The sequence below is a fragment of the Oryzias latipes genome, chromosome 16, assembly GCF_053564925.1.
Source record: "Oryzias latipes strain Hd-rR chromosome 16, Olatipes_Hd-rR_3.1".
Lineage (NCBI taxonomy): Eukaryota > Metazoa > Chordata > Actinopteri > Beloniformes > Adrianichthyidae > Oryzias > Oryzias latipes.
This window is the reverse complement of record NC_136252.1, coordinates 21,374,538-21,398,637: the sequence shown is the minus strand read 5'-3', so window position 1 is coordinate 21,398,637 and position 24,100 is coordinate 21,374,538. Positions and strand designations below refer to the sequence as shown.

The 24,100-nt window shown below is 40.6% G+C and overlaps 2 protein-coding genes across 6 annotated transcripts; both read left to right on the top strand.

Annotated features, from left to right (window-relative positions):
- Positions 1–1,178: 1,178 nt before the first annotated feature.
- On the top strand, positions 1,179–22,962 carry shc1 (SHC (Src homology 2 domain containing) transforming protein 1). 4 transcript variants are annotated; one of them, XM_004078145.5, is made up of 14 exons: positions 1,179–1,426; positions 5,611–5,655; positions 13,342–13,506; positions 14,176–14,246; positions 14,674–14,734; positions 15,787–15,906; positions 17,011–17,064; positions 17,432–17,483; positions 18,024–18,150; positions 18,232–18,379; positions 19,010–19,067; positions 19,319–19,435; positions 20,110–20,345; positions 20,458–22,962. In XM_004078145.5, exons 2-14 carry the CDS (start codon positions 5,644–5,646, stop codon positions 20,584–20,586), a joined length of 1,350 nt encoding a protein of 449 aa, XP_004078193.2. In that variant the 5' UTR covers positions 1,179–1,426; positions 5,611–5,643; the 3' UTR covers positions 20,587–22,962. The 4 variants fall into 4 exon arrangements, with proteins under 4 accessions (XP_004078193.2, XP_020565879.1, XP_020565877.1 ...); XM_020710220.3 differs by lacking the exon at positions 5,611–5,655 and having other exon boundaries at positions 1,183–1,426; XM_020710218.3 differs by lacking the exons at positions 1,179–1,426; positions 5,611–5,655 and having other exon boundaries at positions 11,185–13,506.
- A 265-nt stretch (positions 22,963–23,227) lies between these two features.
- On the top strand, positions 23,228–24,008 carry lenep (lens epithelial protein). 2 transcript variants are annotated; one of them, XM_011485284.4, is made up of 3 exons: positions 23,228–23,564; positions 23,672–23,686; positions 23,818–24,008. In XM_011485284.4, the coding sequence occupies exon 1, from the start codon at positions 23,347–23,349 to the stop codon at positions 23,539–23,541; it is 195 nt and encodes a 64-aa protein (XP_011483586.1). In that variant the 5' UTR covers positions 23,228–23,346; the 3' UTR covers positions 23,542–23,564; positions 23,672–23,686; positions 23,818–24,008. The 2 variants fall into 2 exon arrangements, with proteins under 2 accessions (XP_011483586.1, XP_011483587.1); XM_011485285.4 differs by lacking the exon at positions 23,672–23,686 and having other exon boundaries at positions 23,229–23,564.
- The last annotated feature ends 92 nt before the right edge of the window (positions 24,009–24,100 follow it).

Below are 24,100 nucleotides of genomic sequence, written 5' to 3'. Positions count from 1 at the left end.
GTCTGTTTCCCCCCTTTTTTTATTCTTTTTATGGAATTGTCAGATTACATTTTAAAAAAATTTTAGATGGTAATTTCTAAAATGGAGAATCAAGGATGTGGAAGTCAAATCTGAAAAATAAACAAAAGGATCCTGTCTTTTCAAAATTAGTCCTGGAGTCTTTATGAGAGAGAGAGAGAGAGAGAGAGAGAGAGAGAGAGAGAGAGAGAGAGAGAGAGCAGATGCATTTAATAAATGTATATAAATAAATATTTAATTAATAAATAAAATCCAGAGCATCTCCAATTTGCAGCAGTAACGCAGGTCAATAAAGGTCTCCTTTATTGTTGTGAGCAGTCTCTTTAAGTCTTGGGTTTAGATTTTCTTTTGTTGGCATTGTTTTGTTGCTTTTTAAGTTTCATTACTTTATTGCAGTTTGACAGAATTTACTCACAAAGACATCCATGACTGCAGTAAGTTCTGTCCCAGCAGAGGCTGCAGTGAGCTGAAGAAAGGTTAGTTTATCTTACACATCACTCATGTATAATAGAGTAGTAAAAATAAAACCTGCAGATATTCCTGCAGATTGATCAGTTTTTGACCTGTATAATAAAAGGTTAGCCTTCACTCTCCTGACAGACGACCAGCACCCATCGTTTATTTAAACCATCAGTTTTACTTCTATTAATGTGAGGACACAGGGCTAAAGTTTTTTTAGACTATGAAACTTGACAAAAACATTTTTAGAAGAGCTTTTCTCAGTTTTTGGTTATAAATAAAAATAGCCGTTCTTCCTCATGAAGTAATACAATATGAAGATGTTATGTACATGTTGCTGCTGCAGTCTAAACATGATGTTGTTTTTGTAGATAATCAATGTAATAAATCTAGCTATTTTGTAAAAAATAATCTATTTTTTAAAAATATTAACATTATTGTTATATTGTTGCAGAAATGTGTCCATATAAAGATGTTATAAAGTTATTTAGAAGGGAAAACATACAAAAAAAGGTGGGGGGGGGGCTTTTCTGAGTGTTAAATTATTGAATATTTTCGTGCACAGACGGATTCAGGAGAAATAAAATATCTGCCCCACAAAACACAAACTTGGGCGCGCGCCCACGCGAACACGTGCGCACACAGCATCTGCGAGCGAACAGATGACGTTGCCATTTGTTCGCGGAAGTGCCGTGTGTCGTGACCATGGAGGGGGTGAGACGGGAGGGGGAGGAGGAAGGGAAGGAGAGACTTGTTGGGGAAAGAAGAAATTGAGACCTACGAAACTAAACTTTCATTTTTATTATTGTTTTATTTTTGGGCGTCCGGTGAAGGGAACCGTCGACGCTCTGCCCGGGTGTATGATAGTTAGCTGAAGTTTGTGTAGCTGCAATTGAGGGGGGGTGGGGGGTTTGGAGGGGCAGACGAGGGAAAGAGAGGAAAAGAGCTGGTAAGTAGCTCGTAAAGTTGACTGACCGCACTTTTTTGGTGTTGTGGAATGAAGTGTACGTGCGGCTGTGTGTCAGTCTTCCCTATTGCTTCTATGAAAAGTTTAAATAACTTGTGGTGTATTTGTGGTTTTCGCGGGTCAACACAACTGCGTTTGTGTTCCAATACCTTTTTTTTATAACCGAAAGGGACGTGTGCAGTTAGTAAAATATTGTTATTTTCCAGACGTAATCCACACAGAAGAAACCTAAACATGTCTTTTTGTTGTTGTTTTTAAGGACTTCTGGAAAAGGACCCCTTAATCCAAAGTTGTTTTTTAAAAGAACAAATTATGGAATATTAAATAATGATATAATAATTAAATTAGCCGAATTTGGAATAAATGGGACACTTGTTCACCCCCCCCCCCCCCCCCCCCAAAGGGCTGGAATTGTCAGTTGGATCACAACTGCAATTGAAAACGGGTTAAGAAAAAAGGAATATCCTTTGATTAATGGAAGTTTGAACCATTGATAAGTAGCAGAAAAAGCTCAAAGAGCTTTCAAATGCATGAAGCTGTTAATGTGCAACAAATATTTCACAGGAAAATGTTATTTTTTGCGCTGTCAGTGTAGCTGCTTGGTTATTCTGAAACTTGCCTCAGACTAATGTCTTCTTGGAATTTTTCTTTACCCCTCTAGGGCAGAAAAACGAGGACTATTAGATAAACTCCACCAGGACTTTGTTTAAAGACCCACTCACTTTTTGGTGATCTTAACATGTTCTTGTGGCATTTTTCTCTTGATGGATGACATGCATGAAGAAAATTTGGCTTAAAATCAAATTTCAGAGGATTTCTTCTTCAAATTGTTGTGAATCAGGAGCAGATGGAAAAAAAAAAGTCATTTGAATAGACCTGTAGCTGTGACATAGGGGCTAAAATTGACGGGCTAAAAGCTCCCAGCTCCGTGCCATTCTGATGACGACTACTTGATCCATATATGTCTTTGTTTTCCTCGTCTGAGCTGGCATGGCTCAAAAGGGTATGGCTGGATATCTCTGATTTTTTATTTATTTATTTTTCTTTCCATTTTTGTTGCACGGCTAATGCTCAGTTGAGATGGTGAGGGGCTGAAAGCTACTGGGAGACAGTGTAATCAGGAAGATGTTGGGAAGCAGGGGCGGGCTTACTCTGTGCCAACAGTCCCTACCACAACTGGGAGATGAATTTCTAAGGAGCTACTATGCCCTAAAAAACAACACAGATGTTTTGATGTTGGCCAATTGTGATTAAAAGATCACTGGGAACGCTTTTACAAACGCTTTTACAAACGCTTTTACAATCAAAAGATGATGGGAGTGGGACTGTAACGAGGCAAAACGCAATTGTATTAATTTGTATTCATTTTGTGACTCAACAATGACTCAGTCCTTTTTGCCTCTTTATTTGTACACGACTTTATGAGGCTGAAGCAAATAGGAACGTTTGAAATACAGGAAGACCTTCACTTTTATCTGCAAGATTTAATTTGCAGAATTTTACTCTAGTTCTGCAAGGTCTGGTCTAAAAACATTTGTGATTGCAATTTGATATCAATACAAAAAACATTTTTAATTTTGTGTTCAGAACAGTAAAAAAATATAACTGAAAACACATTGCATTAATTGAAGCATAATAATGAATATATTATAAAAATGCATAGTCTGTTACTGAATTTCAAAAGTTGGTTTCCCAATCTTTCCTTTAGATTTTAAACATTGGCAAAATGTCAGTGAGCACAAATCTGTACAAAACCCTTCCCTAAAGTTTGATTTCTGCTCCACAAGCCTTTTACAAGGCGTATCCGTGGAAACCGGTGAGCAAAACAAACCTCACGTGTGTTGAAACAGTGTTAAAGTTTACCGGGAGCCAGTGAAGGACTGACACTATTATGGAAAGCGACTGAAAGGGCTGTTGTGGATGATTGAGGCGACTGAAACCATCAGGTTCAGTGCTCTTATCAGGGTCAGCCACACCGCTCAGACCGGCAGTTCCTGACATGATATTAAATGCTGAAAGTTATCACCACTGATGAAATGCTGACAGGTAGAAGGTCCAATCAAAAGATACAAAAAAGAAGTTGGATTGGGACTCATGGTAGGAGCCAGGCACAGAGGCATCCAAACACCCATCCATACAAGGGCAAATGTGGTGCTGACAGAAAGACGGTCCAAAGCTCAAAGTGTCCGTCAAAGCTGGACATCATGATCGTGCTGTCACAATACTGGCAGAGTCTTTGCACTTGATTAAAATTTGATCTGTCCAATTCTGTTCAGAGCCTATCAGTGAGTGAAAAAATGCAGCTCTTGTTGATGGGTAAAAGTGACATTTGATTGTTGGAGCTTCACTTGTACGAGTGGTAAAACTCAACAAGACACACAACAAAAAAATGTCATAACTGGATGGAAATTGTACACAAAAACAAATGTGTGGAAAGTATTTTTTAAGCCTTTGTTCTTGATGGGACACTTTGTTTTTTGGTGACTCACTTAGTGCTTTCTTGTGTGCCTTAGTTATGTTTTCTTTTTCCTTTGTGTGTGTGCGTGCGTGTATGTAAAAATGCACGCACACGAAACATCATAGAAACAATATGTAGGAGGGTATGTTCTTTCTTGAGGTCGTAGCATGTGGTTGTCCGTCTCTACCTTTTGACACAATGGAACTGGGTCTTGGTAGAGTTTCCTTCTGCAGCTCTCCGCTGACTGCTTGTGCAATCTACATTCAGCACGTCAGTAGAGCCACAGCTAAGAAAAAATCTCATGGTTTTATAAAAATGAGGACACGAGCAACTGCTCCATCCTTTTTCAAAAGTAATTGTTAATTGTCGTTGGCTGTATTTTTACAATTAGTCTCCTTATCACTTATGGTTGCATGGTGCTTTTCCACACATTATTTGTAAAAATGTATCTGTAATTTTGTGTTTTTGCTTTCCTAGAAGTTTCCTCTTTTTTATATTTTTATAAGTTTTAAAATGTGTTGTTAATTGTGTTTCCTGGCCTTTTTCTTTCATTGAACACTTTTGTTACAGATACAGAAAAAATGTTAATCAATTAGGCTAAAATTTGTTGAAATTTGACACATCTGAAGAGTCTAGGCACAATGTCTTTTTTACACAACTTAGATTACCAACTATTACCAGAAGCTCATTACCAAACCATGGCCTTTTTGCTAGTGTTTTTGTAGTTTTTTTTTTTTTACTTTGAGTGTTGAACTAATAAAGTTCAAGAAAAATAAGCGGTTACAATAAGGGGGAAGTGGAAGTTGTACAGTAAGTGGAGCGAGACAGAGGGTAACAGGAAGGGAATGATGGAAAGATATAGTGAAGAGGGAGTGTTGGTATAGGAGGGTGGAGGGGGTAGATGGAGGGGTTGGCATAACCCAAAATATCCAGCTCACATGTTTGCTGTGTGTGTAGTGAGCTATGAAACCAAGGGATAGACATCCTGTTGACTGCCTGGCTAATCTAATGTTGACACCGATGCTAATTTTGGCAAATTTGATTCTCGTTTTTCTGCCTTTTTTGTTGTTTGTGTGTCCCTGTTCCCCTATGGATTTATTTGTTTCTTTACTTGTTTCATTTCCACTAGTTTCAGATACTCTTTTAATTGGCTAAAGTCCAAGTGAAAAGGTCAAAGTTTTAGTTTATTACTTAATCTTGGATCTTTTTTTCTTTTTGTTTTAGAGTAATTTAGATAGGTCAGATTATGCACACACAGATCCTCACATAATAACACAGGCTTGCAGCATTAAAGCCTTGTTTAACTTGTATTTCCATCTAATAAATACCAACTTTTTGCAGCTTCCACTGGCTTCTTCATCTTGCATTAAAACAAAACGCTTTCTTTGTGGCTTGGACTGAGCAAGTCTAGGCAGTCTTTTCCAACATAAGGTTGTTTTTAGTTGATTCCTTTCATTCCACAGGCTGTGTTTCAACATGCAAACAGGTTTACCAGTCAGCTCCATTGGCTTGGTTTGTCTCTGTTGCTTTCTGTTTCTTTGTATGTCAGTTTTATGTCAATATTACGTGTCTTGTGTTGTGGATGTCTTCTCCACAGCTGATTCAGAGATCAAAGCATGCTGGAGGTCAAGTGGGCGCCTTTGGAGCTTGCTGCAATCTGCTTGTTGTGTTTTGCTTGTGTGTCTGATGTGCACTTTGGTGTTTTTAGTATTACAGACTGACAGGGAGCCTGTGTGGGCCAATGGAATATATGGTAAGATATTCAAAAATACGAGGCAAAAGTAAAAAACAAACAAACACATGACATCACAGTGGCGCGAGAGTTGCTTCATTTTAGTGTCAACTAAATTTGAAATATGGAAAAAGTACTATAGAAGAGACGTGTGACATGACTAGAAGACTGTCTAAAATCATCAAACGTCTAAGAAATTAATAAAAGTTATTTTATTGGGACTTTTTGTACCTTAGTTACTGTACTTGTAGAACTTTCTGTCACATATACACATTAAGATGGCATGTGAATTAAGTTTTAAATACTTTTTGGGGTTATTCCATCTAAATTGAACACAAAGCTCCTGCAGAATCTTTATTTCAAATAGACAGTGAGGCACAGTATGTAAAGCACATTAAATGAACCCATACCAAAATTTAGCCCATTTATCCGTCCATCCATTTCCTGAACCCGCTCACTGTTCACCAGAACTTGTCCCACCCACTGTTGTGTAAAGGCGGAGTACACTTTTAATTGATGGGCCAAAACTTAGTCTGGTCAGATAAAATATTGGGTTAAAGAAAAATAATTTTTATGGTGCATACAACTTTGTAAGTGATTTAGTTAGATGAATAAAATGTTCAAGGTTTAAAGTAAATTCATTGACTTTATTTGAGAACTGGACTGAGCGATCCCTTGGGCTCCAAGAAGCCAAAATCCCATAGACTTCTATTTAGAAATAAACCATTATGACTCAGTCAAATTCTATTAGTCAGAAGAACCATTCTTGCTCTGATACCCTTTTTTAACATGTTCTTGCTAATCTTAATTGTATATTTTTCATTATATTTCTTCATTGCAAGTTATTCAAGTTATAAACTGGCCAACCAGATGCCTCAGTAACAGCATGCAGTTCTCGCTGGCCCCCACCTCGAACATTTGAAATGTTAGATTCTGAGGCCTCTTTCAGTGGAAGAAAGTTAGTGTGGACTTCCAACAAGCGTCCTGATTAGTGACAGTAGTTGCCATAGAAATGGAGACTGGGACCGACTTGGACCAATCACTGCCGAAAAATGGCGACTGAATTGGCTTCATTTGGTTGCCGTAAACCGTTTTCTGTGGGTTACGTCACACTCACTCAGTCCAGTTCTCTTGTACAGTTAATGGGTAAATTATCGAACTGCCATAGAACTCCCAGTTTCTGATGGTGAACATACTTTTAAGAAAACTAATATTTGTCTGCATTTTGGGACTAAAATAAACTTTAACGCCTAAATTTGTATCAAAAAAGGACAAAAAAAGAACTTTGCTTCTATCTCATCACATGCATTAGTTACTGTGCTAAAATAATTATTAGATTTGAAAAACATCTTCGACAAATAATTCTAGAATTCATTAATTTTAAATGAAATGATCCTGGATCATTAGTTAAACTAGTCAGAGATTTTCTGCAAATGTTAAAAGTATTCAGAGGTGATTTTTTTTTTTTGTTTATCTAAAAGGTTTTTCTAAACAACATAAGAAATATAAAACAGGATAATTTTATACTAACTTTGAGGCACAATTCTGTTTCTAAAATAAATTTTGAAAAAGAAAAAACTTGTTGTGAAAGACCTTTTTACACATATTCCCTACTGCAGCAGTGTAACAGATAAAAGTAAAGCTTGTTCTTGAGTTACCTTATTTAAGTAAAACTAGAGTCTGAAGTCAGCATGTAGTCATGCATGAGTAATTACTCTGCCATGTATATGCACAAGGAAATTTATTGCAGTTTTCCTCAGACTGTACTCGGACGTCAGTTTATTAGTCTTACCCCAAAAAAAGCACATGCAGTTTACAGCAGTCCAGCAATAAATCCTGCCTTCACCCTTGCAGCTTTAATAGGTCTTTTGATAAAGTTGCTTTAATGAGCCACGAATTGAACTTTACGGTTAAGTTTTTTTCAGGGCTGCAGGTTTGGACCTTTTGGGACTGGGTTGCATAATGTTCAGAAAAATGAAAATCATATCCTTCAAGAGAGGAGATGCTTCAATTATTTACGCAGTTATTATGCAAGACTGGATTCATTATAACTGTGTCTACCTTATAAAAAGTTGCAATAGTCTCTTCTCTAGTCCTTTTCTGTAAATCTCAAAACGGGTACACAAATTTTGGGGGAATTTTGAAGGTATTGTGTGTCAACTCTAAGCCACTGTGGTTCAGGCTGGTGGAGGGTGCTGTTTTTCACTGTTAATCATTAGTAGTAAATACTGCAAGCACGGTGATGGAAGGGGGCACTTGGCAGGGGTGTGGTGCTTAAATTTAAGCTAGAAGCACTTTTTTTTGTTGTTTTGGTGTGAATTGAGGACTTATTGCTGTTCCCCTCTGCTTAGTTCTTGCAGCACTCTATGCCTGGTTTCCTCTCTTTTCTGCAACACTGACTTCTCATCAGATCCGCTTGACTGTCACAGGCAATTTCTGGTCTCTCTGCTTTCTATATTTTAGTGTCCTAGTCATGTGAGTGTTTCTCATATTCATTGTGCAGATGTAACTCATGCTTTTTTTTTTTTTTTAAGTTTATCTGGCTCCATCAAGGTTATACAGAGTGACCTCCTGTCACACAGAATTGCTGGCTAAAGGGCTGTGGGGTTTGAAGGAGGGAAGGGAGGGGGGTCTCTTTGTCCCAGTCTTTGAAATCTGTTTCTCAAGTTACCAAACACGAAGGCAGGACTCTTGAATGGCCAACATAAACAGCCCAGTTTTTCCACGCATGCACTGCTGTGCACGTGGAGACACACACTCACCCTCTTCCTTCCTTCCCCATCTCCCCCCCTTGAGCATTAGAGTGCATTAATGTGCATGAGGGCAGTATGTAGCTGTGCATGCATATGTGCACTTCAAAATGACTCTGGCTGCAGAGAAGGGGGGGGGCAGGAAGGAAGTAGAATGGAAAAGAAGAAGGTGGAGGGGAGGGGGGCATGCAGCACTGCACGGTAGAGTAAGAGAGAACGAGAAAATGGGAGGCAGCATCACCCACCCAGACAGGAGGAGGGGAGGGTAGACAGCATGCTCGTCCCCTCAAACAGACAGAGGTGGAAGGAAAGCGGGCATGAGAGGCAGACACGAGGGGAGAAGAGAAGTACAATGAAGGAGTGCTATTGTCCATCCTGACAGCACTGCCATTTCACCATCCGCTGAGAGACGGGAAGGGTGACAAAGGAGGGGGACGAAAGAGGAGGCAGCCAAACGGAGGAGAGAGGATAGATGGAGAGGAGCGGCAGGAGCCGGCAGTGACTTTGTGAATTAACCGAGCGGAAGAGCGGATCAGAGAGGAAGCGCGATTTTTCTGGGAGTGGATGAGGAGAAAGCCAGAGAAAGAGGAAGGAGAGGACGAAGGATCCGACTTTCTGTGGCTGTTCAAACATCACTGGGGCTCTTCTTATTGGAACATGAAAACCAGCTTTTCATGAATGGTTTATTATTAATAATAATAATAAAAAACAACTATAGAAGCTTTGATATTTAGTGAGAAAAATGAAGAACACAGAAGCAAATGTGTTGCTCACTTGATACAAAACATTTTTTAAAGGACTTTTTGTAAATATAGACTCTCTTTTCGACTTCTAATTTTTATATTTTCTATAATTGTAGATCTGCAGGATGTTATACAATCATTTCTTTTAGAAGTTTCTCAGAAGATTCAGCTTTTTATGCAAGTTTTTGTAACAGTTGTCTTTTAAATACTAAGGTGTGGTGTTCCTTGTTAATTGAAAAAGGTTTTTTTTATTATTGTTTGATATGATTTGTGATTGACTAGCTGTTAGAGTCCGTACATGCATCCAATGTGGGATGTCAACACTGATTAGGTGTGATGGGTGGCTCCAAAGCAGTCAAACTTTGATCTTAATCGTATTCTTCTTCTAAAAGCCTGTGATTTTTTTTGTTTGTTTGTTTTATCCTGCCGTTCTGTGGAAAAAAATCCAAAAGGCTCATCTATTTTTCAGTTTGATTCCACAAAGCAGTTATCCCAGAAAATTCCTGCTGTTGTCGGGACTTTACGGCATACATGCTCGGCGGGCTTTTCTTTTAATGTCTGTTGCCATAGCAACGGGAAGCAGCTGCAGACAGAACTAGATGTAAAGTTCCTCTTTTCCTTTTTTTCAAAATTCATTTTAAAAACTGGTGCTGTTTCATTGCTGTTGCATAGATCATCATAGATGTAACATCTTAGAAAGAATTAGCCTGTGCTTTTGTATGATTTGTGGGTTTTGTGTTAGGGGTCATAGTTGTTAACTCTAACTTTGTCTGTGTGAAAGTTTGTTATCCAATGTTTTTTTTTCAGTTCATCTGTCCTCAATGTGCTACTATCAGGCATGACTGTGTGAATTAGATGATCACTCTGACTTCACTTGTACATATCCGTGGGTGCTGCTGTTTGACCCTGAGGCCTATGATCATCAGTCATCAGCAGTGCTGCATCTATGACAGTCTGTTCATTACAGCGCTCATCTGTTGGTGACTCAGGATTTCTCTTCATGTAGAGGGCCGTCTCCTCTGCAGTCACCTGACCTTCACTGTGTTTTGTGCACCAACATCCTAGAGCTAGGGTTGACTCGACTCTATTAGTTCTCTCAGAAGGAACAACTGGTGTTCCTAGTCTGCTGTTAACACGTGTTGGATGTGTTGCCTATGGAACGTTCTAAGCCTCTTTGGACTTAATTTTGGTTCTATTAAGTGTGTGACAGACTGTTAATTTATTCTGCATGCTTTTTATCTGAAGACTTTGTGTCTTTTCCAGCCATACTACTTTATAGCTTTCTGGAGATCATCCAGGCCTGTCTGGCAGTGGATGAGTATATCTGGATCCTCCTTGGTGCTTTTTGTCCAAGACCAGATGGATGGCTAGCTAGAACTGCTAGACAATCCCTCTGTGGTGCTAGACTGGTGTAGGCGACTGTTCCTTTTGCCATTCATCCAGCACCCACTACAATCTTGACCGTTATACTTTTGGCTTAGTTGCATTCTCAAATGTTATAATAAGCCATTCCTTTTGGTATTATTAAAAGGTTGGTGCCAGATGTGCAGCCTTGTGTAAGTTATTCATCTTTTGCAAGTCTAAAGGTCAATGTTCTGTAAATATGACTAGTGCCTCAGCAGCACTAAGGTTTAGGCAGGACAGCTTGCTGCAGGGCTAAAAGTGTACATTTGCCTCCCACTGAGGTCAAGTTGTTACAGACTGTTTCATTTGTGGGATGTTTGTTGTGAGCGACTGCTAATGTAAGAGTATTTGCCTTCTAGGTTGGTCTATGCAGAAAGATGCAGTGTTTTAAGGTGTCTGTTGGACAGAGCTGAGATCTGACTATTCCTTGCGTTGGGAAGGGAGCTGTCCTGGAATATAGCCTTTGGCTTTTTTATATCATACACTTTGTGGCAGTGTCAACATTCTTCTCTCAGGTAAACAACTATAATCTGGGCTTTTTATTGAATTGAACTACGAAACAATCAGATGACAGCAGCTGGCACTGGGTTAACAACAAAGGTCAGTTCTATTTGAGCTTCTTTCGAACCCAGATGAGTGAGTTCATCTTCAGCACTGATGAGCTCTCACTTTGCTGAAGCTGGATTATGAGATCAAACCTGACAAATCAGGTTTCATTACCATCACAACGAGCCCACCAGTAGTGTTCATCAGCCAATGACCCACATTCTCCCGTGTTACATCACCACCTTGGTGCTGCAGTGTCTGTCACTGTACCAGTCAGACAACATCTCCCAGGAGGCCTACCAAGATTCAATGGTGCTCAAGGAATAAACAGAAAAAAAAGAACAACAAAAAAAAAAAAGTGAAACTTGGTGGTCATTTTTAGGGAACACACTTAAACAAAAGCAGGCTCTTTTGTTTTTAGCCATATCAGGTACCTCTGTCAGGAACCGGCTCCGCTCTGCGAGTCCAGTCTTAAAAACAAACTTTTGTTTGGTTTTTCTTTGTTTTTCTATGGGTGTCTGTAATGACCATGTCTAGCCTCTAGCCATCCCAAAACCTTAAGTTCAAAAGGCATTCAGACGGGACTCACTTGTATTTTTTGAGTGAGGTTCTGTTAAACGGGACAGCCTGGAGAACGGGCGAGCCATCGAGGGAGGGGGAGAGGGGGCGCGAGAGATCATTTGGAAAAGAAGAGAGGAAGTGGTGGCGCAAGAGAGGGCGGAGGCGCTGGAGAGACAGAGGCTGGCAGAGTACATTGTGTGGAGGAGGAGAGAGGACTTCCAGGACAAGAAAGGAGACGGAGAGAAGGGGGGAAAGAGCACCGAAAAAGGAAAAGAGGCTTCACCAGAGGTCATCTGGAAGAGGAGAGAAGACGAAGAAGGAGACGCAGGAAGGGAGAGGGCCAAAGCCATTCAGAGAGGACATGAAATCATTTGGAGGAAGAGGGAGAGAGAGTAAAACAGGACCCGATGACACATTTGAGGGTGTCATGTTCATGAAAAGTAGCTGCTGAAGAAGCTGTTGCTACTGCTGACACAAAACTCTGACGCTAGTTGAGAGCAGGAACCCTCCTCTCTTCTCCGGCAGGTACCTGCTGTATTATTGACCAGTTAAAGTTTTGGATGATGTCTGCACAGCCCTTCTTCTAATCCCTGTTTTGGCTCCTAATGGGATTTTTAAGCATTTTTTATGGGCCTCTGTCAAGCAGGATACGACTGCCAAGCGGAGCTGCATTACACATGTGCATGTCATCATTGCGGACTGGCAAGGTTTCCAGCACCTCGTGCATGTAGTCATATCGCATTCAAGTGCACAGCTTTGGTTCCGGAAAAACAGGCATTCCGAGTGACAGGAACTTGTGGGGACTCTCTAATGACAGCTTTAAAACTGGCTCTCACTCAGGGATGGTTATGTTGGAAGGAAATACTCACTGATTGTTTTACATCATGGGAGAACACCGAGAAAGAACTGTGGAGCTGAGAGTTCGTCTTCATTAGTCCTGGGAAATCAAACAAATCACAAAAGGATTGAACCAACATGAGCTGTACAAGTCTTGAATGAGACGTTTTCTTTTTGTCTGATTATCTGGGACATCCCACTTCTCTGGACCTCTTCTCATTCTGCATTCACTGTGGACAGAGTTGTAGTTGAAGCAGTTTGGTTTGGCTGCCTCACAATGACTGTAGGACGGACAATCAGATGCAGCAACATGGATGCAGCTCAAATCATGAGCAAGACGTGCAAATGGGTTTGTCTTTTCAGAGAAAAACTTTAGTTTGACAGACACTTTGATCCACTACAGCCTTGGCATCAAAAACTCTCTCTGCAGGATCAATATGGAGCTTGTGCCCAAAACTAAATACACCCACTTTCGGAGTGAGTCGCTGAGTTCAAACGATGACACCAACTCCAATCCATCGTCGTTCCCTCCTTCCAGTCCTGCCACCCCTTTGACCCCCTCCCCTGGTATACCTTCTTCTCTTTCCTCCTCGTCTCTCACTCCTATTTTGCCCCCCACCTCTCCCCGTCCGGCAGAAAACAGTCCCACCACCCTCTGCTCCTTCTTCCCAAGGATGAGTTCCCTTCGTCTGGGTGTCACTGCTACTCTTCTTCCAGGACTCAAGGCCTCAAGCAGGTCACAGCCATCTCAGCTGGCTGTGGAGTCCTCTGGGGACGATAGGAGCAACTCTAGCTCCTCCCCTCCTCTTCACCAACCTGCTCCCCTCCTAACCGCCCCCTCTCCCCCTCCCCGACCTCCTCTGCAGGACATGAACCGGCTTGGAGGGGCGTCCAGGAGGGCACGGGTGGAAGGTGGGCAGCTGGGAGGAGACGAATGGACACGGCATGGCTCCTTCGTCAACAAGCCTACCCGTGGCTGGCTCCACTCTGACAGTGTGGTCAGCACCACTGGTGTTTCTTACACTGTAACAGTAAGTACACTCTCATCAACCTCTGTCTTATGCTATGTACACACTGGGAATGTGATGCACATTCAAGAATGCGCTAAACAGGCATACTTGAATGTGCTTTTGGCATATGGAGTTCACACTGGACTGTCGCAACCCGATACTCGCGCATGTACTTGCAGTTAGAAGAAGCTTGGTGCAAAAAGGTCCCAGCAGTGCAAATCTCGCAAATCTTTGGGTTAACAACTCTATTCCCACATGTGAAAGACTTGGTATCACATAATTCCGACCCGGCACAAACGGGTCATTATTAATTTTTCCTTCATGATACATTTTCAAACGGTTGGCCTCTGAAAATTGAAAATGATGTTACCCACACACCACTACCAAATCCGAGTCCTCAAAGTTCAATTGGTTTAACTTTCATTTAATGAACGTGGAGCCCGAAAACGGACTTAAAAACTGAATAGCTATGCGTGAACATGAAAGTTTTTTTAAGCCTTAAATGAGAATATACGCACATTTAAATGGATTGAAAGGGGCAGCTTGAACGCGTGTTTCCGAGCCCGATTTGAACGTACAGACAGACACTGTCCCTCTTTCCAATCTGGAGTGTAGAGGAAAATAACTTTTTCTGTCTTGCGTGCCGGAAATGTCTAATGTGAACGAGTTGCTTTCCTGTTTCCTGAGCAGTACATGGGTTGTGTAGAGGTGCTACAGTCAATGCGGGCGCTGGACTTCAACACCAGAACACAAGTCACCAGGTGAGACTTTTCACTGGCCTCTGCTGGCTTTCGTCTTTATTTATCACAGGTCATGAGGGGATAACGTGTCTCAAGGTGTTGGGTCTGTAAATTCACTATTATATTAGTCATGTTCTCTATTCTGCTTCCTCTCCATTTACCTACTTTTTTTGTGCTATTTTTTCACTGGTCATATATGGGTGTGTTTTTTTTATACAGCCCTTCTGTTTTCTTTAGAACTTAAATTAGAAAGTGCTGCAGTCCCAGTGGTTTCCTTTTGGTTTCTGCAGAAATGTTTGTGTCTGTGGCAAAGAGGAGTAAAAACAGCACAGACTGGGAGTTCTAAACCCCAGCTGCCAGCTCTCGTTTTATGTACACAAATGTGTGAGCAGGAAGGTGTTGAGAAATATTGCATAATTCCCTAATAGTTGTGTTTTTCTTGTTTCAGGGAAGCTATCGCTGTGGTGTGTGAGGCAGTACCCGGAGCCAAAGGCGCCCGCCGAAGAAAGGTTCATACTACACACATCAACACAACCCTACAGGCCATTATTTATTTATAACGCAGAAGTGGACAGCAGTGGAAATTGGTTTTTTTTCTGGCTAAGACCTCGATTTACCTCGATTGTCTATTTTATGGTCAGTTGGCCAGTCAGTCACATGCTATCTCGTAAACACACACACACACATTTTTGCATTTGGGCAGCCAGCCCAAAACTAAAAATGATTTCCAATCCTAAAGCAAACAATACGCTGACTGTCCAAACCAATGCTTGTTTTCCATGGAACTGTACCAATGGCTTCCCTGGAATTCTTTTTGTTTTTGCGTAAGCGCACAAAGAGCTTGATTTAAGATAATTGTGCACTTGTGTGGTGAGTGAGCCACTTGCAGGTAATTACCAATCACTATAGGTCTCTTTTCTCCCTCTCCCGTGCCACAGGGGAGGCTTGTGGGGAGCCAGTGTCCGGCTTAAGAAGCACTATGGATTAGCAAACGCAGCCTCCAAACGCTGTGTCTGTAAAACTAAAAGCATCCACCCAAACAGTCTATAAAGCTGTTCGGTCTGCTTGCAAAACTGGGTTTGACCAGTGAATTACTGGCAGTCTACTATTCCAGACAAAAAAATGCTAAAATATGATGACTGCAATAGATAAAACTAGTCACTTCTGCCTTTTTTTTAGGTTACTGTGGCTAAGCATGAGCTGCTTTTCTCAGCATTTTCCAAATATTCTGGAGCAAATTTGGATGAAAGCTGTGAGAACAGGAGGTGGATTGGAGTTGATGAGTTGGCACAATTGTTTTGGCCTGGCCCATGTGATATTCATTGTCAAGCCTAAATTATGTGATCTGGCCTCCCTCACAGGCGTCATTGGCTTTAGAGACCAGATCATTCTTTGGAGTTGCAGTAACCGTCTCACTCCCACACTCAAAAGCATTTACTCATTTATTTCCACAGATATGTATCCAGCTCTCATTCACTCTTATTAATGTTAGTTTCACCAAATAAAATCAGCTTGTGATTTAGTAAAGTTCTTTCTTGCTTTGTGTTGCTCTTCTTCACAGCCTTCCTCTCGGTGTCTCACATCAATTCTGGGAAAGAGTAACTTGCAGTTTGCAGGCATGCCAATCAGCCTCACCATCTCAACCAGCAGCCTAAACCTGCTAGCTTCTGACTGCAAACAGGTTAGACTGCTATCACATTTTCTGGCTCTCTCAAAGTGTTATGCTGACTATTGATTAGCAAGCTCAAGATATTCCTGCTTATCAGTGTGCTTGCGTAACAACCTGTGACGTACACAACCTGTCAATTGTAAGATGTAGTTGTAATGGCGATGATGTTTGAGGAGCCTGGGGGAAAAACAGTTCTGTAATGTAGACATATTTCGAAGAAGCAAGTGTTTTCTGATGCTTTTGCCATTTTCCTGTAAAGGTTTTAAGTTCAGTAATGCAATAGTTATTTTTTCCTAGATGACAAGGATTCTGCGGCAGATGTCTATTTTTCTCTTTAAACTCCTGTCAGTTGTGTTTGTTTTTCGATAAAAAAAATATGTTGAGTGGATTGCTGAGTCTTTTTTTGTGTGTTTTGAAAATATGTATAACTTTTGCAACACTTTTTTTAAGCACTGCTTTCACTCATGAAAGCAAACAGCTCAGAAATGGGAGAAGGCTGACCTGAATGAACGTTTAGTTTCTGGGATAGTCCCGATTACAGGGTTGGCAGTTTCTGGAACATTTACAGATACATTTAGAGCCTCTCCACTTTGTTTAGCTCATTTACTCTGGATGCTGCACAAATCCTTCCTAACATTGTCTTGGTTCTTGCCTTACCACTGGGCAGGATGTGATGCGCCTCTCAGACCTCTAATGAGTTAATAGCCACTGAGCGATGTCTATCTTTGGGGAGATTGGTATACAGCAGTGCAGTGCTTTCACATTAACACATAGCACTAAGGAGCATGTCGTTTAGCACATCATATACCCATTCACCAAAAAGAAAAAACTTGGGTGCATGCATTGTGTATGTGAAGCATTAGCAAGTGTTGTTGCTGTTATTGATCCATTGAGGGTGGTTGTTCCAGACGGTTAGAAAGGTGCTCCATCCCTTCTTCATTTTTTATCTTTGTTGCAGATGTTCGATTGAGGAAAAGGGGCTATTATTTTTATATAACCAGTACATATTTCTTTTTTCCATAAACACGCTTTGATTTCACTTCCTACATACTTCATCTTCCCCGTGTGCTCTCCTTCCCCTTCTCTCCTTCCATCCACTCTTCTTTGTCTCCACAGATTATTGCCAATCATCACATGCAGTCCATATCCTTTGCCTCTGGAGGAGACCCAGTGAGTCACCCAGCCCTCTCTTTCAGCTCAAGTCGCACTCTGGGCTTTTTCCATCTTTCATCACCGTGCATGTCCTTCCTTCCTGTCTTAAGTCATTGTCTAATCCTATGAATACCACTTAATTCACTGCTGCCTCAGTGGCTCGCAGCCCCCGTCCGCATTACTTCCTGTTATCTCTTTTCCAGCTCATAGTATGTCTCTAACTTCTGTTGCGACTTAAAGATGGCAGCTTTTGCTTGATCTATTTCCTTGTCTTCTTCTCAGCCTTTCAGTCTCAAAGCTACCCTTCACTTTCTTTCCTCTTATTGATTTCCCTCCCCCATCCCTTTCCTCTCCTCCCCTAACTATCTTCCCCTGTCTCCCTTAGGATACAGCAGAGTACGTAGCATATGTGGCCAAAGACCCAGTCAACCATAGAGGTGAGCAGAAACGACACAATAAAACCATCTTAGAGGTTACATCCTACGGAAGAGTCTGAAAACGGAACTTGGGTTCCTCTATGAAGAGATTTAATCATGATTCTGTGGCCCATAAATCAGCCGTTTCCTGTGTTCTCTCTTTTTGCATGGTGATAAAGAGCTGCAGACTATTTTCCTGGCAACTTCAGAAAAATATTATCAGCAGCCAATTTTTTTGTAAAGAATGAAATAATTTACCAACATTTAGAAAAAGGACAAAATTAGTGTTCATTTTCTCACACAACTATGTAAGGGGAGCATTTAAGGCCTTTCTAAATGATGCTCATCAAGCGCTGCTTTAATGTATAGAAGAGCAAGTGAAGAAAACCCTTTTTGCTAATGTAGCTTTCTCTGAGGCACTTGATCAAAATTCACAAGCCATCTTTACGTCTCTCTGCACTGTCTCTGTTTCAACTTATTTTCCGTTTGAGCTCTGGATTCCTTTCAAGGATGCACAGCTACAGCCTCCTAATCTGTTCTTCCTCTCTCCTCTGTTTGCAGCATGTCACATCCTGGAGTGCACAGAGGGTTTAGCTCAAGAAGTCATCAGCACCATCGGCCAGGCATTTGAACTGCGTTTCAAACAATACCTTAAAACCCCCCCTAAACTGGTCACCCCCCATGACAGGTACGTTCGAACAAAAACCTTAAACTATATGTTTTAAACTACTCTTTTTGCTCATCTGTTTTTTTTTAAATCTCCTGTCAGAATGGCTCCGTTTGACGGCTCTGCATGGGATGAAGAGGATGATGAGATTGCCCCGCCTCCTGAAGTTCCTTACTACAATAATTTCCCTGGGAAACAGCCTCCTCCTGGTGGAATTATTGACATGAGGACCCGCTCCGGAGCCACACTGGTGAGAAGACATCCGCTTATGCACACAACTCAGCACATTCGAATCCAGAGAGGCCTGCAGCACAGAGACGACAAACCAGGAAGAAAAATCCAAATATGTCATTTACACATATAGGTGTTTTTTTATGGTCTGAAGTATGAACACCCACAATCTGCAATGATTCAGCACTGCCCTACTTGTATCTCGGTGAAAAACTGTTGTATCCACGATGTGTGCTCAAATCAGTAAGATTTAGACCTTTTAACATCTTCACATTCACTAGTATTCTATTTTGAAGTTCATCCTTCAGAATCAGACTGCAGTTGAAAAAGTGTCTGACTTATGAGCAAAACTGATGTTATCTGTGAAACATTTCCTGAATTGGTTGCACAACTGGTGCTGACAGCATGCTGGAACTTCTTATTCAGATAAAGGTTTGTCTCCCCAAAGACAAATTATGAAGTCATTATATTTATTTGACTTTGGCTTCAGCTTCAGCTGGACTTTAATGCAGTTTTAGTAGGAATGTGTGAAATCTCTCAAATGCTACCATGTTCTTTGGTGTTTTTATTGTGCAAATGTGTACTTTATTTGAAGATGATTACATGATGCAAGAGCTCATATCATTTGGTGGAATACGTTTGTTTGTAGCTCTATGGACAGCAGGGCCAGAATGACATTCACAAGCAGCCGCTGCCCCCGTTACCAGGTGAGCTCGTGTTTCCTTTGTCTGACTGCAGTCATTTCTATTATACTTTAACATCCCCCTCTGTTTAATCCATTTATTTCAGTCCCATCTAACAGTTTTGATAGTGCCACAGCTTAAAGATGTGTTTTTCTGCTCCATTTTTTTCTTTCTTTCTCAGCTCCACCATGTTGCTGCTTCTTTGAAATGAAAACTTAAGATAAGGTCACTCGTGTCAGCTTCTGTCTCTCTCTTTTTTATTTTTTATTTTTTAGTGGGTGCTAAAGAAGGAACTCGAGAGCTGTTTGATGACCCTTCATATGTCAATGTGGATAAACCTCGTCCTCCGCTTGCTGCAAATGGAAATGCTAACAGAGACGCCTTCGACATGAGTGAGTGTCTCCCATGTTAATATGTTATTTATTAACCTGATAAATCTAGAACAAAAGGAGGCCTTTATGTAAAACATTTAAACCCAGATGAGTGGTTTTCTGGGAAACTCGACGGGAAAGTTCATCAGTGGCTTGATTTCTTCTAAATGGGAGTCAATGCGAAGGAAAATGACTGGCAATTATGATATTCTATTTTACAATATGGAAAGAATTGGGGTTAATAGATATCTTTAGAGATGAGCAAAGTGGTTTGTACTTTACACTGAAGTGGCCAGCTTTCTCCTGAGGAAAGAAAATAAGGAAAGAAGACTTTTTAGACAAACATTGTAATAGTTTTATTTTATCCTGTCAACATGGTTGACAGGATAAAATAAAACTCAGTTTTATAGTAAGTTTATTGCTTATAAGAAAAGAAAAAAAAAATTACTTGAGCCAAACTAAGGATGTTTTTTTATTCATTTGTTTGTTTAACAGTTTTAATTGACTACATCATTGTTCAATTGCTTTTTATTTTTATTCTATTGTTGTTTGTTTTTACCTGTGAATCTCTTTGGTGAGCCTGGGCTTTTGTACAGTGCCTTATTAATCATTTTTGATTAATTATAATTAATAACTTAACACAGAAAACCCTTTTTAGGATCATTTTCCTGACATTTTCATTTGTATAATTGAAGAACCGCTTGATGATGCCCTCGGGGTCTCTGGGACATCGGCGCCCCCTATGGTGCAGCAGCTGCAGAATGAAATCTGGTTCCATGGCAGTTTAACTCGCAGGGAGGCAGAGAGACTTCTGACCAGAGATGGTGATTTCCTGGTGCGGGAATCCGGTACCACGCCTGGACAATATGTTCTTACCGGGCAGCAGGGGGGTCAACCCAAACACCTGCTGCTGGTGGATCCAGAAGGAGTGGTGAGTCATGGTGGGAGTGCAACAGAAAAAGTCAAACAGGGGGGAGAGGCAATACTTTCCATAAAAATGGATGCAAACACATTAAGTGTATTGTTTTTTCTTTTTCCTATAGGTGCGCACAAAAGATCACCGGTTTGGAAGTGTCAGCCACCTGATCAGTTACCACTTGGACAACAGACTTCCCATCGTGTCGGCTGGGAGTGAGGTCTATCTGCAGCAGCCAGTGGAACGCAGAGCCTGAAACCACACACCAATGAAATACTCACTCCAACAGAAGATCCTAACAAACACACGTTTTCAGCAACATCTATTGAATGAACGCAGAATAAGTCTAAATGAACACACAAGCAGCACAGACAACCAAAAATAAAGAAAGAACATCATCACTCCTGTAACATTTTTCTGCCAAACTGTGACCTGCAATCTCTCAACAATATCAGGTGCCGTCCTCCAGCACGGAGAAGCACTGCTGCAATTTCTCTGCTTACTGTGAAACAGGAAACAAATGCAATCTAATTTTAAAGAACAATGTTGACTCTCCATCATGAATACCCACTAATGTAGTTGAACTGCAGAGGATCACGGATGGATGCAGAGTGAGACACTTTGAAAAGAGGCAAACCCTTCTGCCCTCAGACTGTTGCTGGAGCATTTAAGACAAAAACAAACTGGATTCTGAAACTTTTTCTGCACCCGACTAAACCTCTTCCTCCAAGTGTCGCAAGAGGACTTCGGCAACTCTGACCTTAAGACAAGTCTAGCAGATGAATATGCAGACAAAAGTGTCCCTCCTATCTTATCAGGAAAGTCCCTCCTCCTCGAGCTACTTCTCTTTTAAGGTCTTTTGAACTGCTGGAGGAAAACCTGAGCCCAAAACTGGGACTGCTATGCTAAAGACCATCCTTTGTGTTCTTTTTTTTATATATATATATATATATATATATATATATATATATATATATATATATATATATATATATATATATATATATATATCTGTTCTCATCACTCACTGGACGTTTGTATGCAGGAGGATCAAAAGAGCTGCATCCTTCTAATCCCTTTGCACACACACACCTTTGGACCACACACTCCAAACCATGTGTCATGTCAAAGATCATTAACTTGGTTGGTAACTACAGAAAAGGAAGCCATGATATTTACCACCACTTGTTTATCATACCAACGTCAAAATGAGCCTGTTTTAGTGAAACTGGAAAAAAACAGGTGCCTGATTCTAATATCAAAAAGATCTGAAAGTACTCTTGATGTCAGCAACAATTCCAAAAAACAAATCCAGTTTTTTTAAAAAGCATAGACTGGATCCTTTCGGCCGCTTTCTGTTCTGTAATACTTTTGTATGCATTTGCATTGACAATCTATGGGTTAAATCTTTAGACGAATCATTTAAAGAAAAAACCTTTAAAATGATGGCCAATGGGAAATTGTCACCAGTCTCTAAGCAATGAATTCTTCTGCAGAAAAATAAAAATGCAAAGTTTGTTCTTGTAATGAGTTATGTTACTTTTGTGTATTTTGGGGAACTTTTAAAAGAAAAGAAAAAGTTGCTCTACATGACTAAAGATGATACTTTACAGCACTGTTAGTTGATGAAACGTCCAGCAAAATGTTCCTTCTTGGTGTGCTTTTTTTCAAAGAAAAACCAGGATCTGTTGGGAGAATTTGACACTCCGATCTCTTCTGTCCTTGCAATTGGTGTTCTTTTTTATTATTATCTTTTTAATCGTGCCTTGTTTCTTCAATGCAGTCATGTCACGTCAATGCAGTCACCTTATGTACTTAATATGAACGAAGTAGACTTGTTTAGTAAGGATTACACTCCTGACAAATAAATGTCTCCAGTGATGGCAATCTCCTGGGACGCACTTTCCTGCATTGAGTTTTAAGTCACAGATACTTGATGTCACTGGTGGGGAGGGCAATTTCCTGATCACCTGTAAATACTGTTCATTTTTGACTGCTTGGCTTTGGACTGTGCGATTGTTTCCATTGTTGTGTAAAACTAGACAGCATTAAAATAGCTCACATCAAGGACGATTCCAAGCCAAAACTTTGAGATACGAGAAGGGAGCTTTGTTGCCTATAAACCCCCCACCACCACCACCACCTGTCAGAAGGCAGTCTCAGAAATGTGCATGTGCGGATTCAAACACGCATGTGCACACGTGCCAGTATGACAGCTGCGTTCTTCAGACTTTAAGAGACTTTAAAAATAGGAAAGCCAGAGAAAAGTTGTCATTTCTGTGTGAGCCTGTTGTGCTGGAACACACTCACTTGACCCTCTGTACTAAAATGAACTGGTCCTGCGTTAGCTTTGTTTATCACGGTTGCCTTTGTTGCATGAGAATTCTTTTTCTGAAACTTGTGGTTTGTTTGTTGTTTGGTGATGTCGATCATGTTTTTTGATGCTGTTGTAATTTTCTGTTTGGTTCATGTTTTTGGAAGCCAAAGGTTCTTTTAGGGTGCACAGATAATGATTTTTACTTTATATTTTCCTGTTTTGAAATATTTTGTTTTCTTTTTAGGGAAACACATTTGTTTACACCTGTGTCTGAAAATGTAGATTCCGTATATAAATATAAATATATATCATTCACCTCTTTGAGAGTTTGTGTTTTGATATTTCCACTTTGCACTGTCTAATTCTGATGCGTTTCACAGAGGTGAAGGGAAATGTGGTAGAAACAAAGGAAGCGGTACTAGAAAATCGGACCACCTGTTACATCAACAAAGACTGACACAGAGCGCCTCTTTGTGAACACTGTTTCCCTGTGCAGTCCAGTCAAACCAGGGAAGAGCATAGAAACCTCTGCCTTTGAATGGAGGCAACCAGCACTTTGTGCAAGAGGTTATAAATAGAGGAAACAAAGGTGGTCGTGACATGAAGCAGATCTCAGCTGCTGCTCACGCTCAAACCGATCGTATTTGTCAGGCTCATCTTACGTTTCCCTCTTTTGTGGGCTAACTGCCTTCTTGAGCCATGCATCCCCAGCGTCCTCTTCCCCAGGCCATGCCCTCTGCATCTCTGGGGCAGCGCTTGCGGGACCTGACCATGGGTTTGGGACAAGGCAAAAACGTCCTGGGAGGAAGCTTTGGCTATGGTTTCCTCCAGTCGTTCAAAGAGTGCCTTTATTTTCTGCTCTGTTGCTGGTGCATTAAAGAGATCCTGGACTGAGAGACTGAAAGAGAGCATATCAGGTTTGGGAAGATTGATTTTTCCCCCTGTTTATCTACTGGTTCTATTACTGTGCATTGTCACTTAGCAGTAATTTATTCAAAATTGAACTTTTGATCTGCACTCTCAGCATTGAGCAGCGTTGGTAAGTCTACTTTGGTCTTTATATGGCAACTAAAACCCTTTCATTTGCTACTCAGATTTGTTACTTGAATGCTTGATTTGAAAAAAAAAAGGTTAGATTTTAGGCTTAAATACCTTGTTTTCTCTTTTCAGTTTCTATAGGGTGCCCTTTGCCAATTGAAGAAACACAACTGGACCTTCCAAGATGTGACTATTATAAAAGGTTAACATGGATGTAGCTCGTTTGGGAATCCGACCCTGTTTTTCTGGGATTTCCAAGGATATATAGCCTTGTTAACTGTATTAAAAAAAATCTATGTTATAAAATAAATTAATGAACAAAGGTTTTGCAAACGTCTGACGTTGTGTTTCTTTAGATTGGATAAAGAGGTTCCATTTCTTTCTTTATTTTAAATGTATTTTCCTCTGAAGCCAC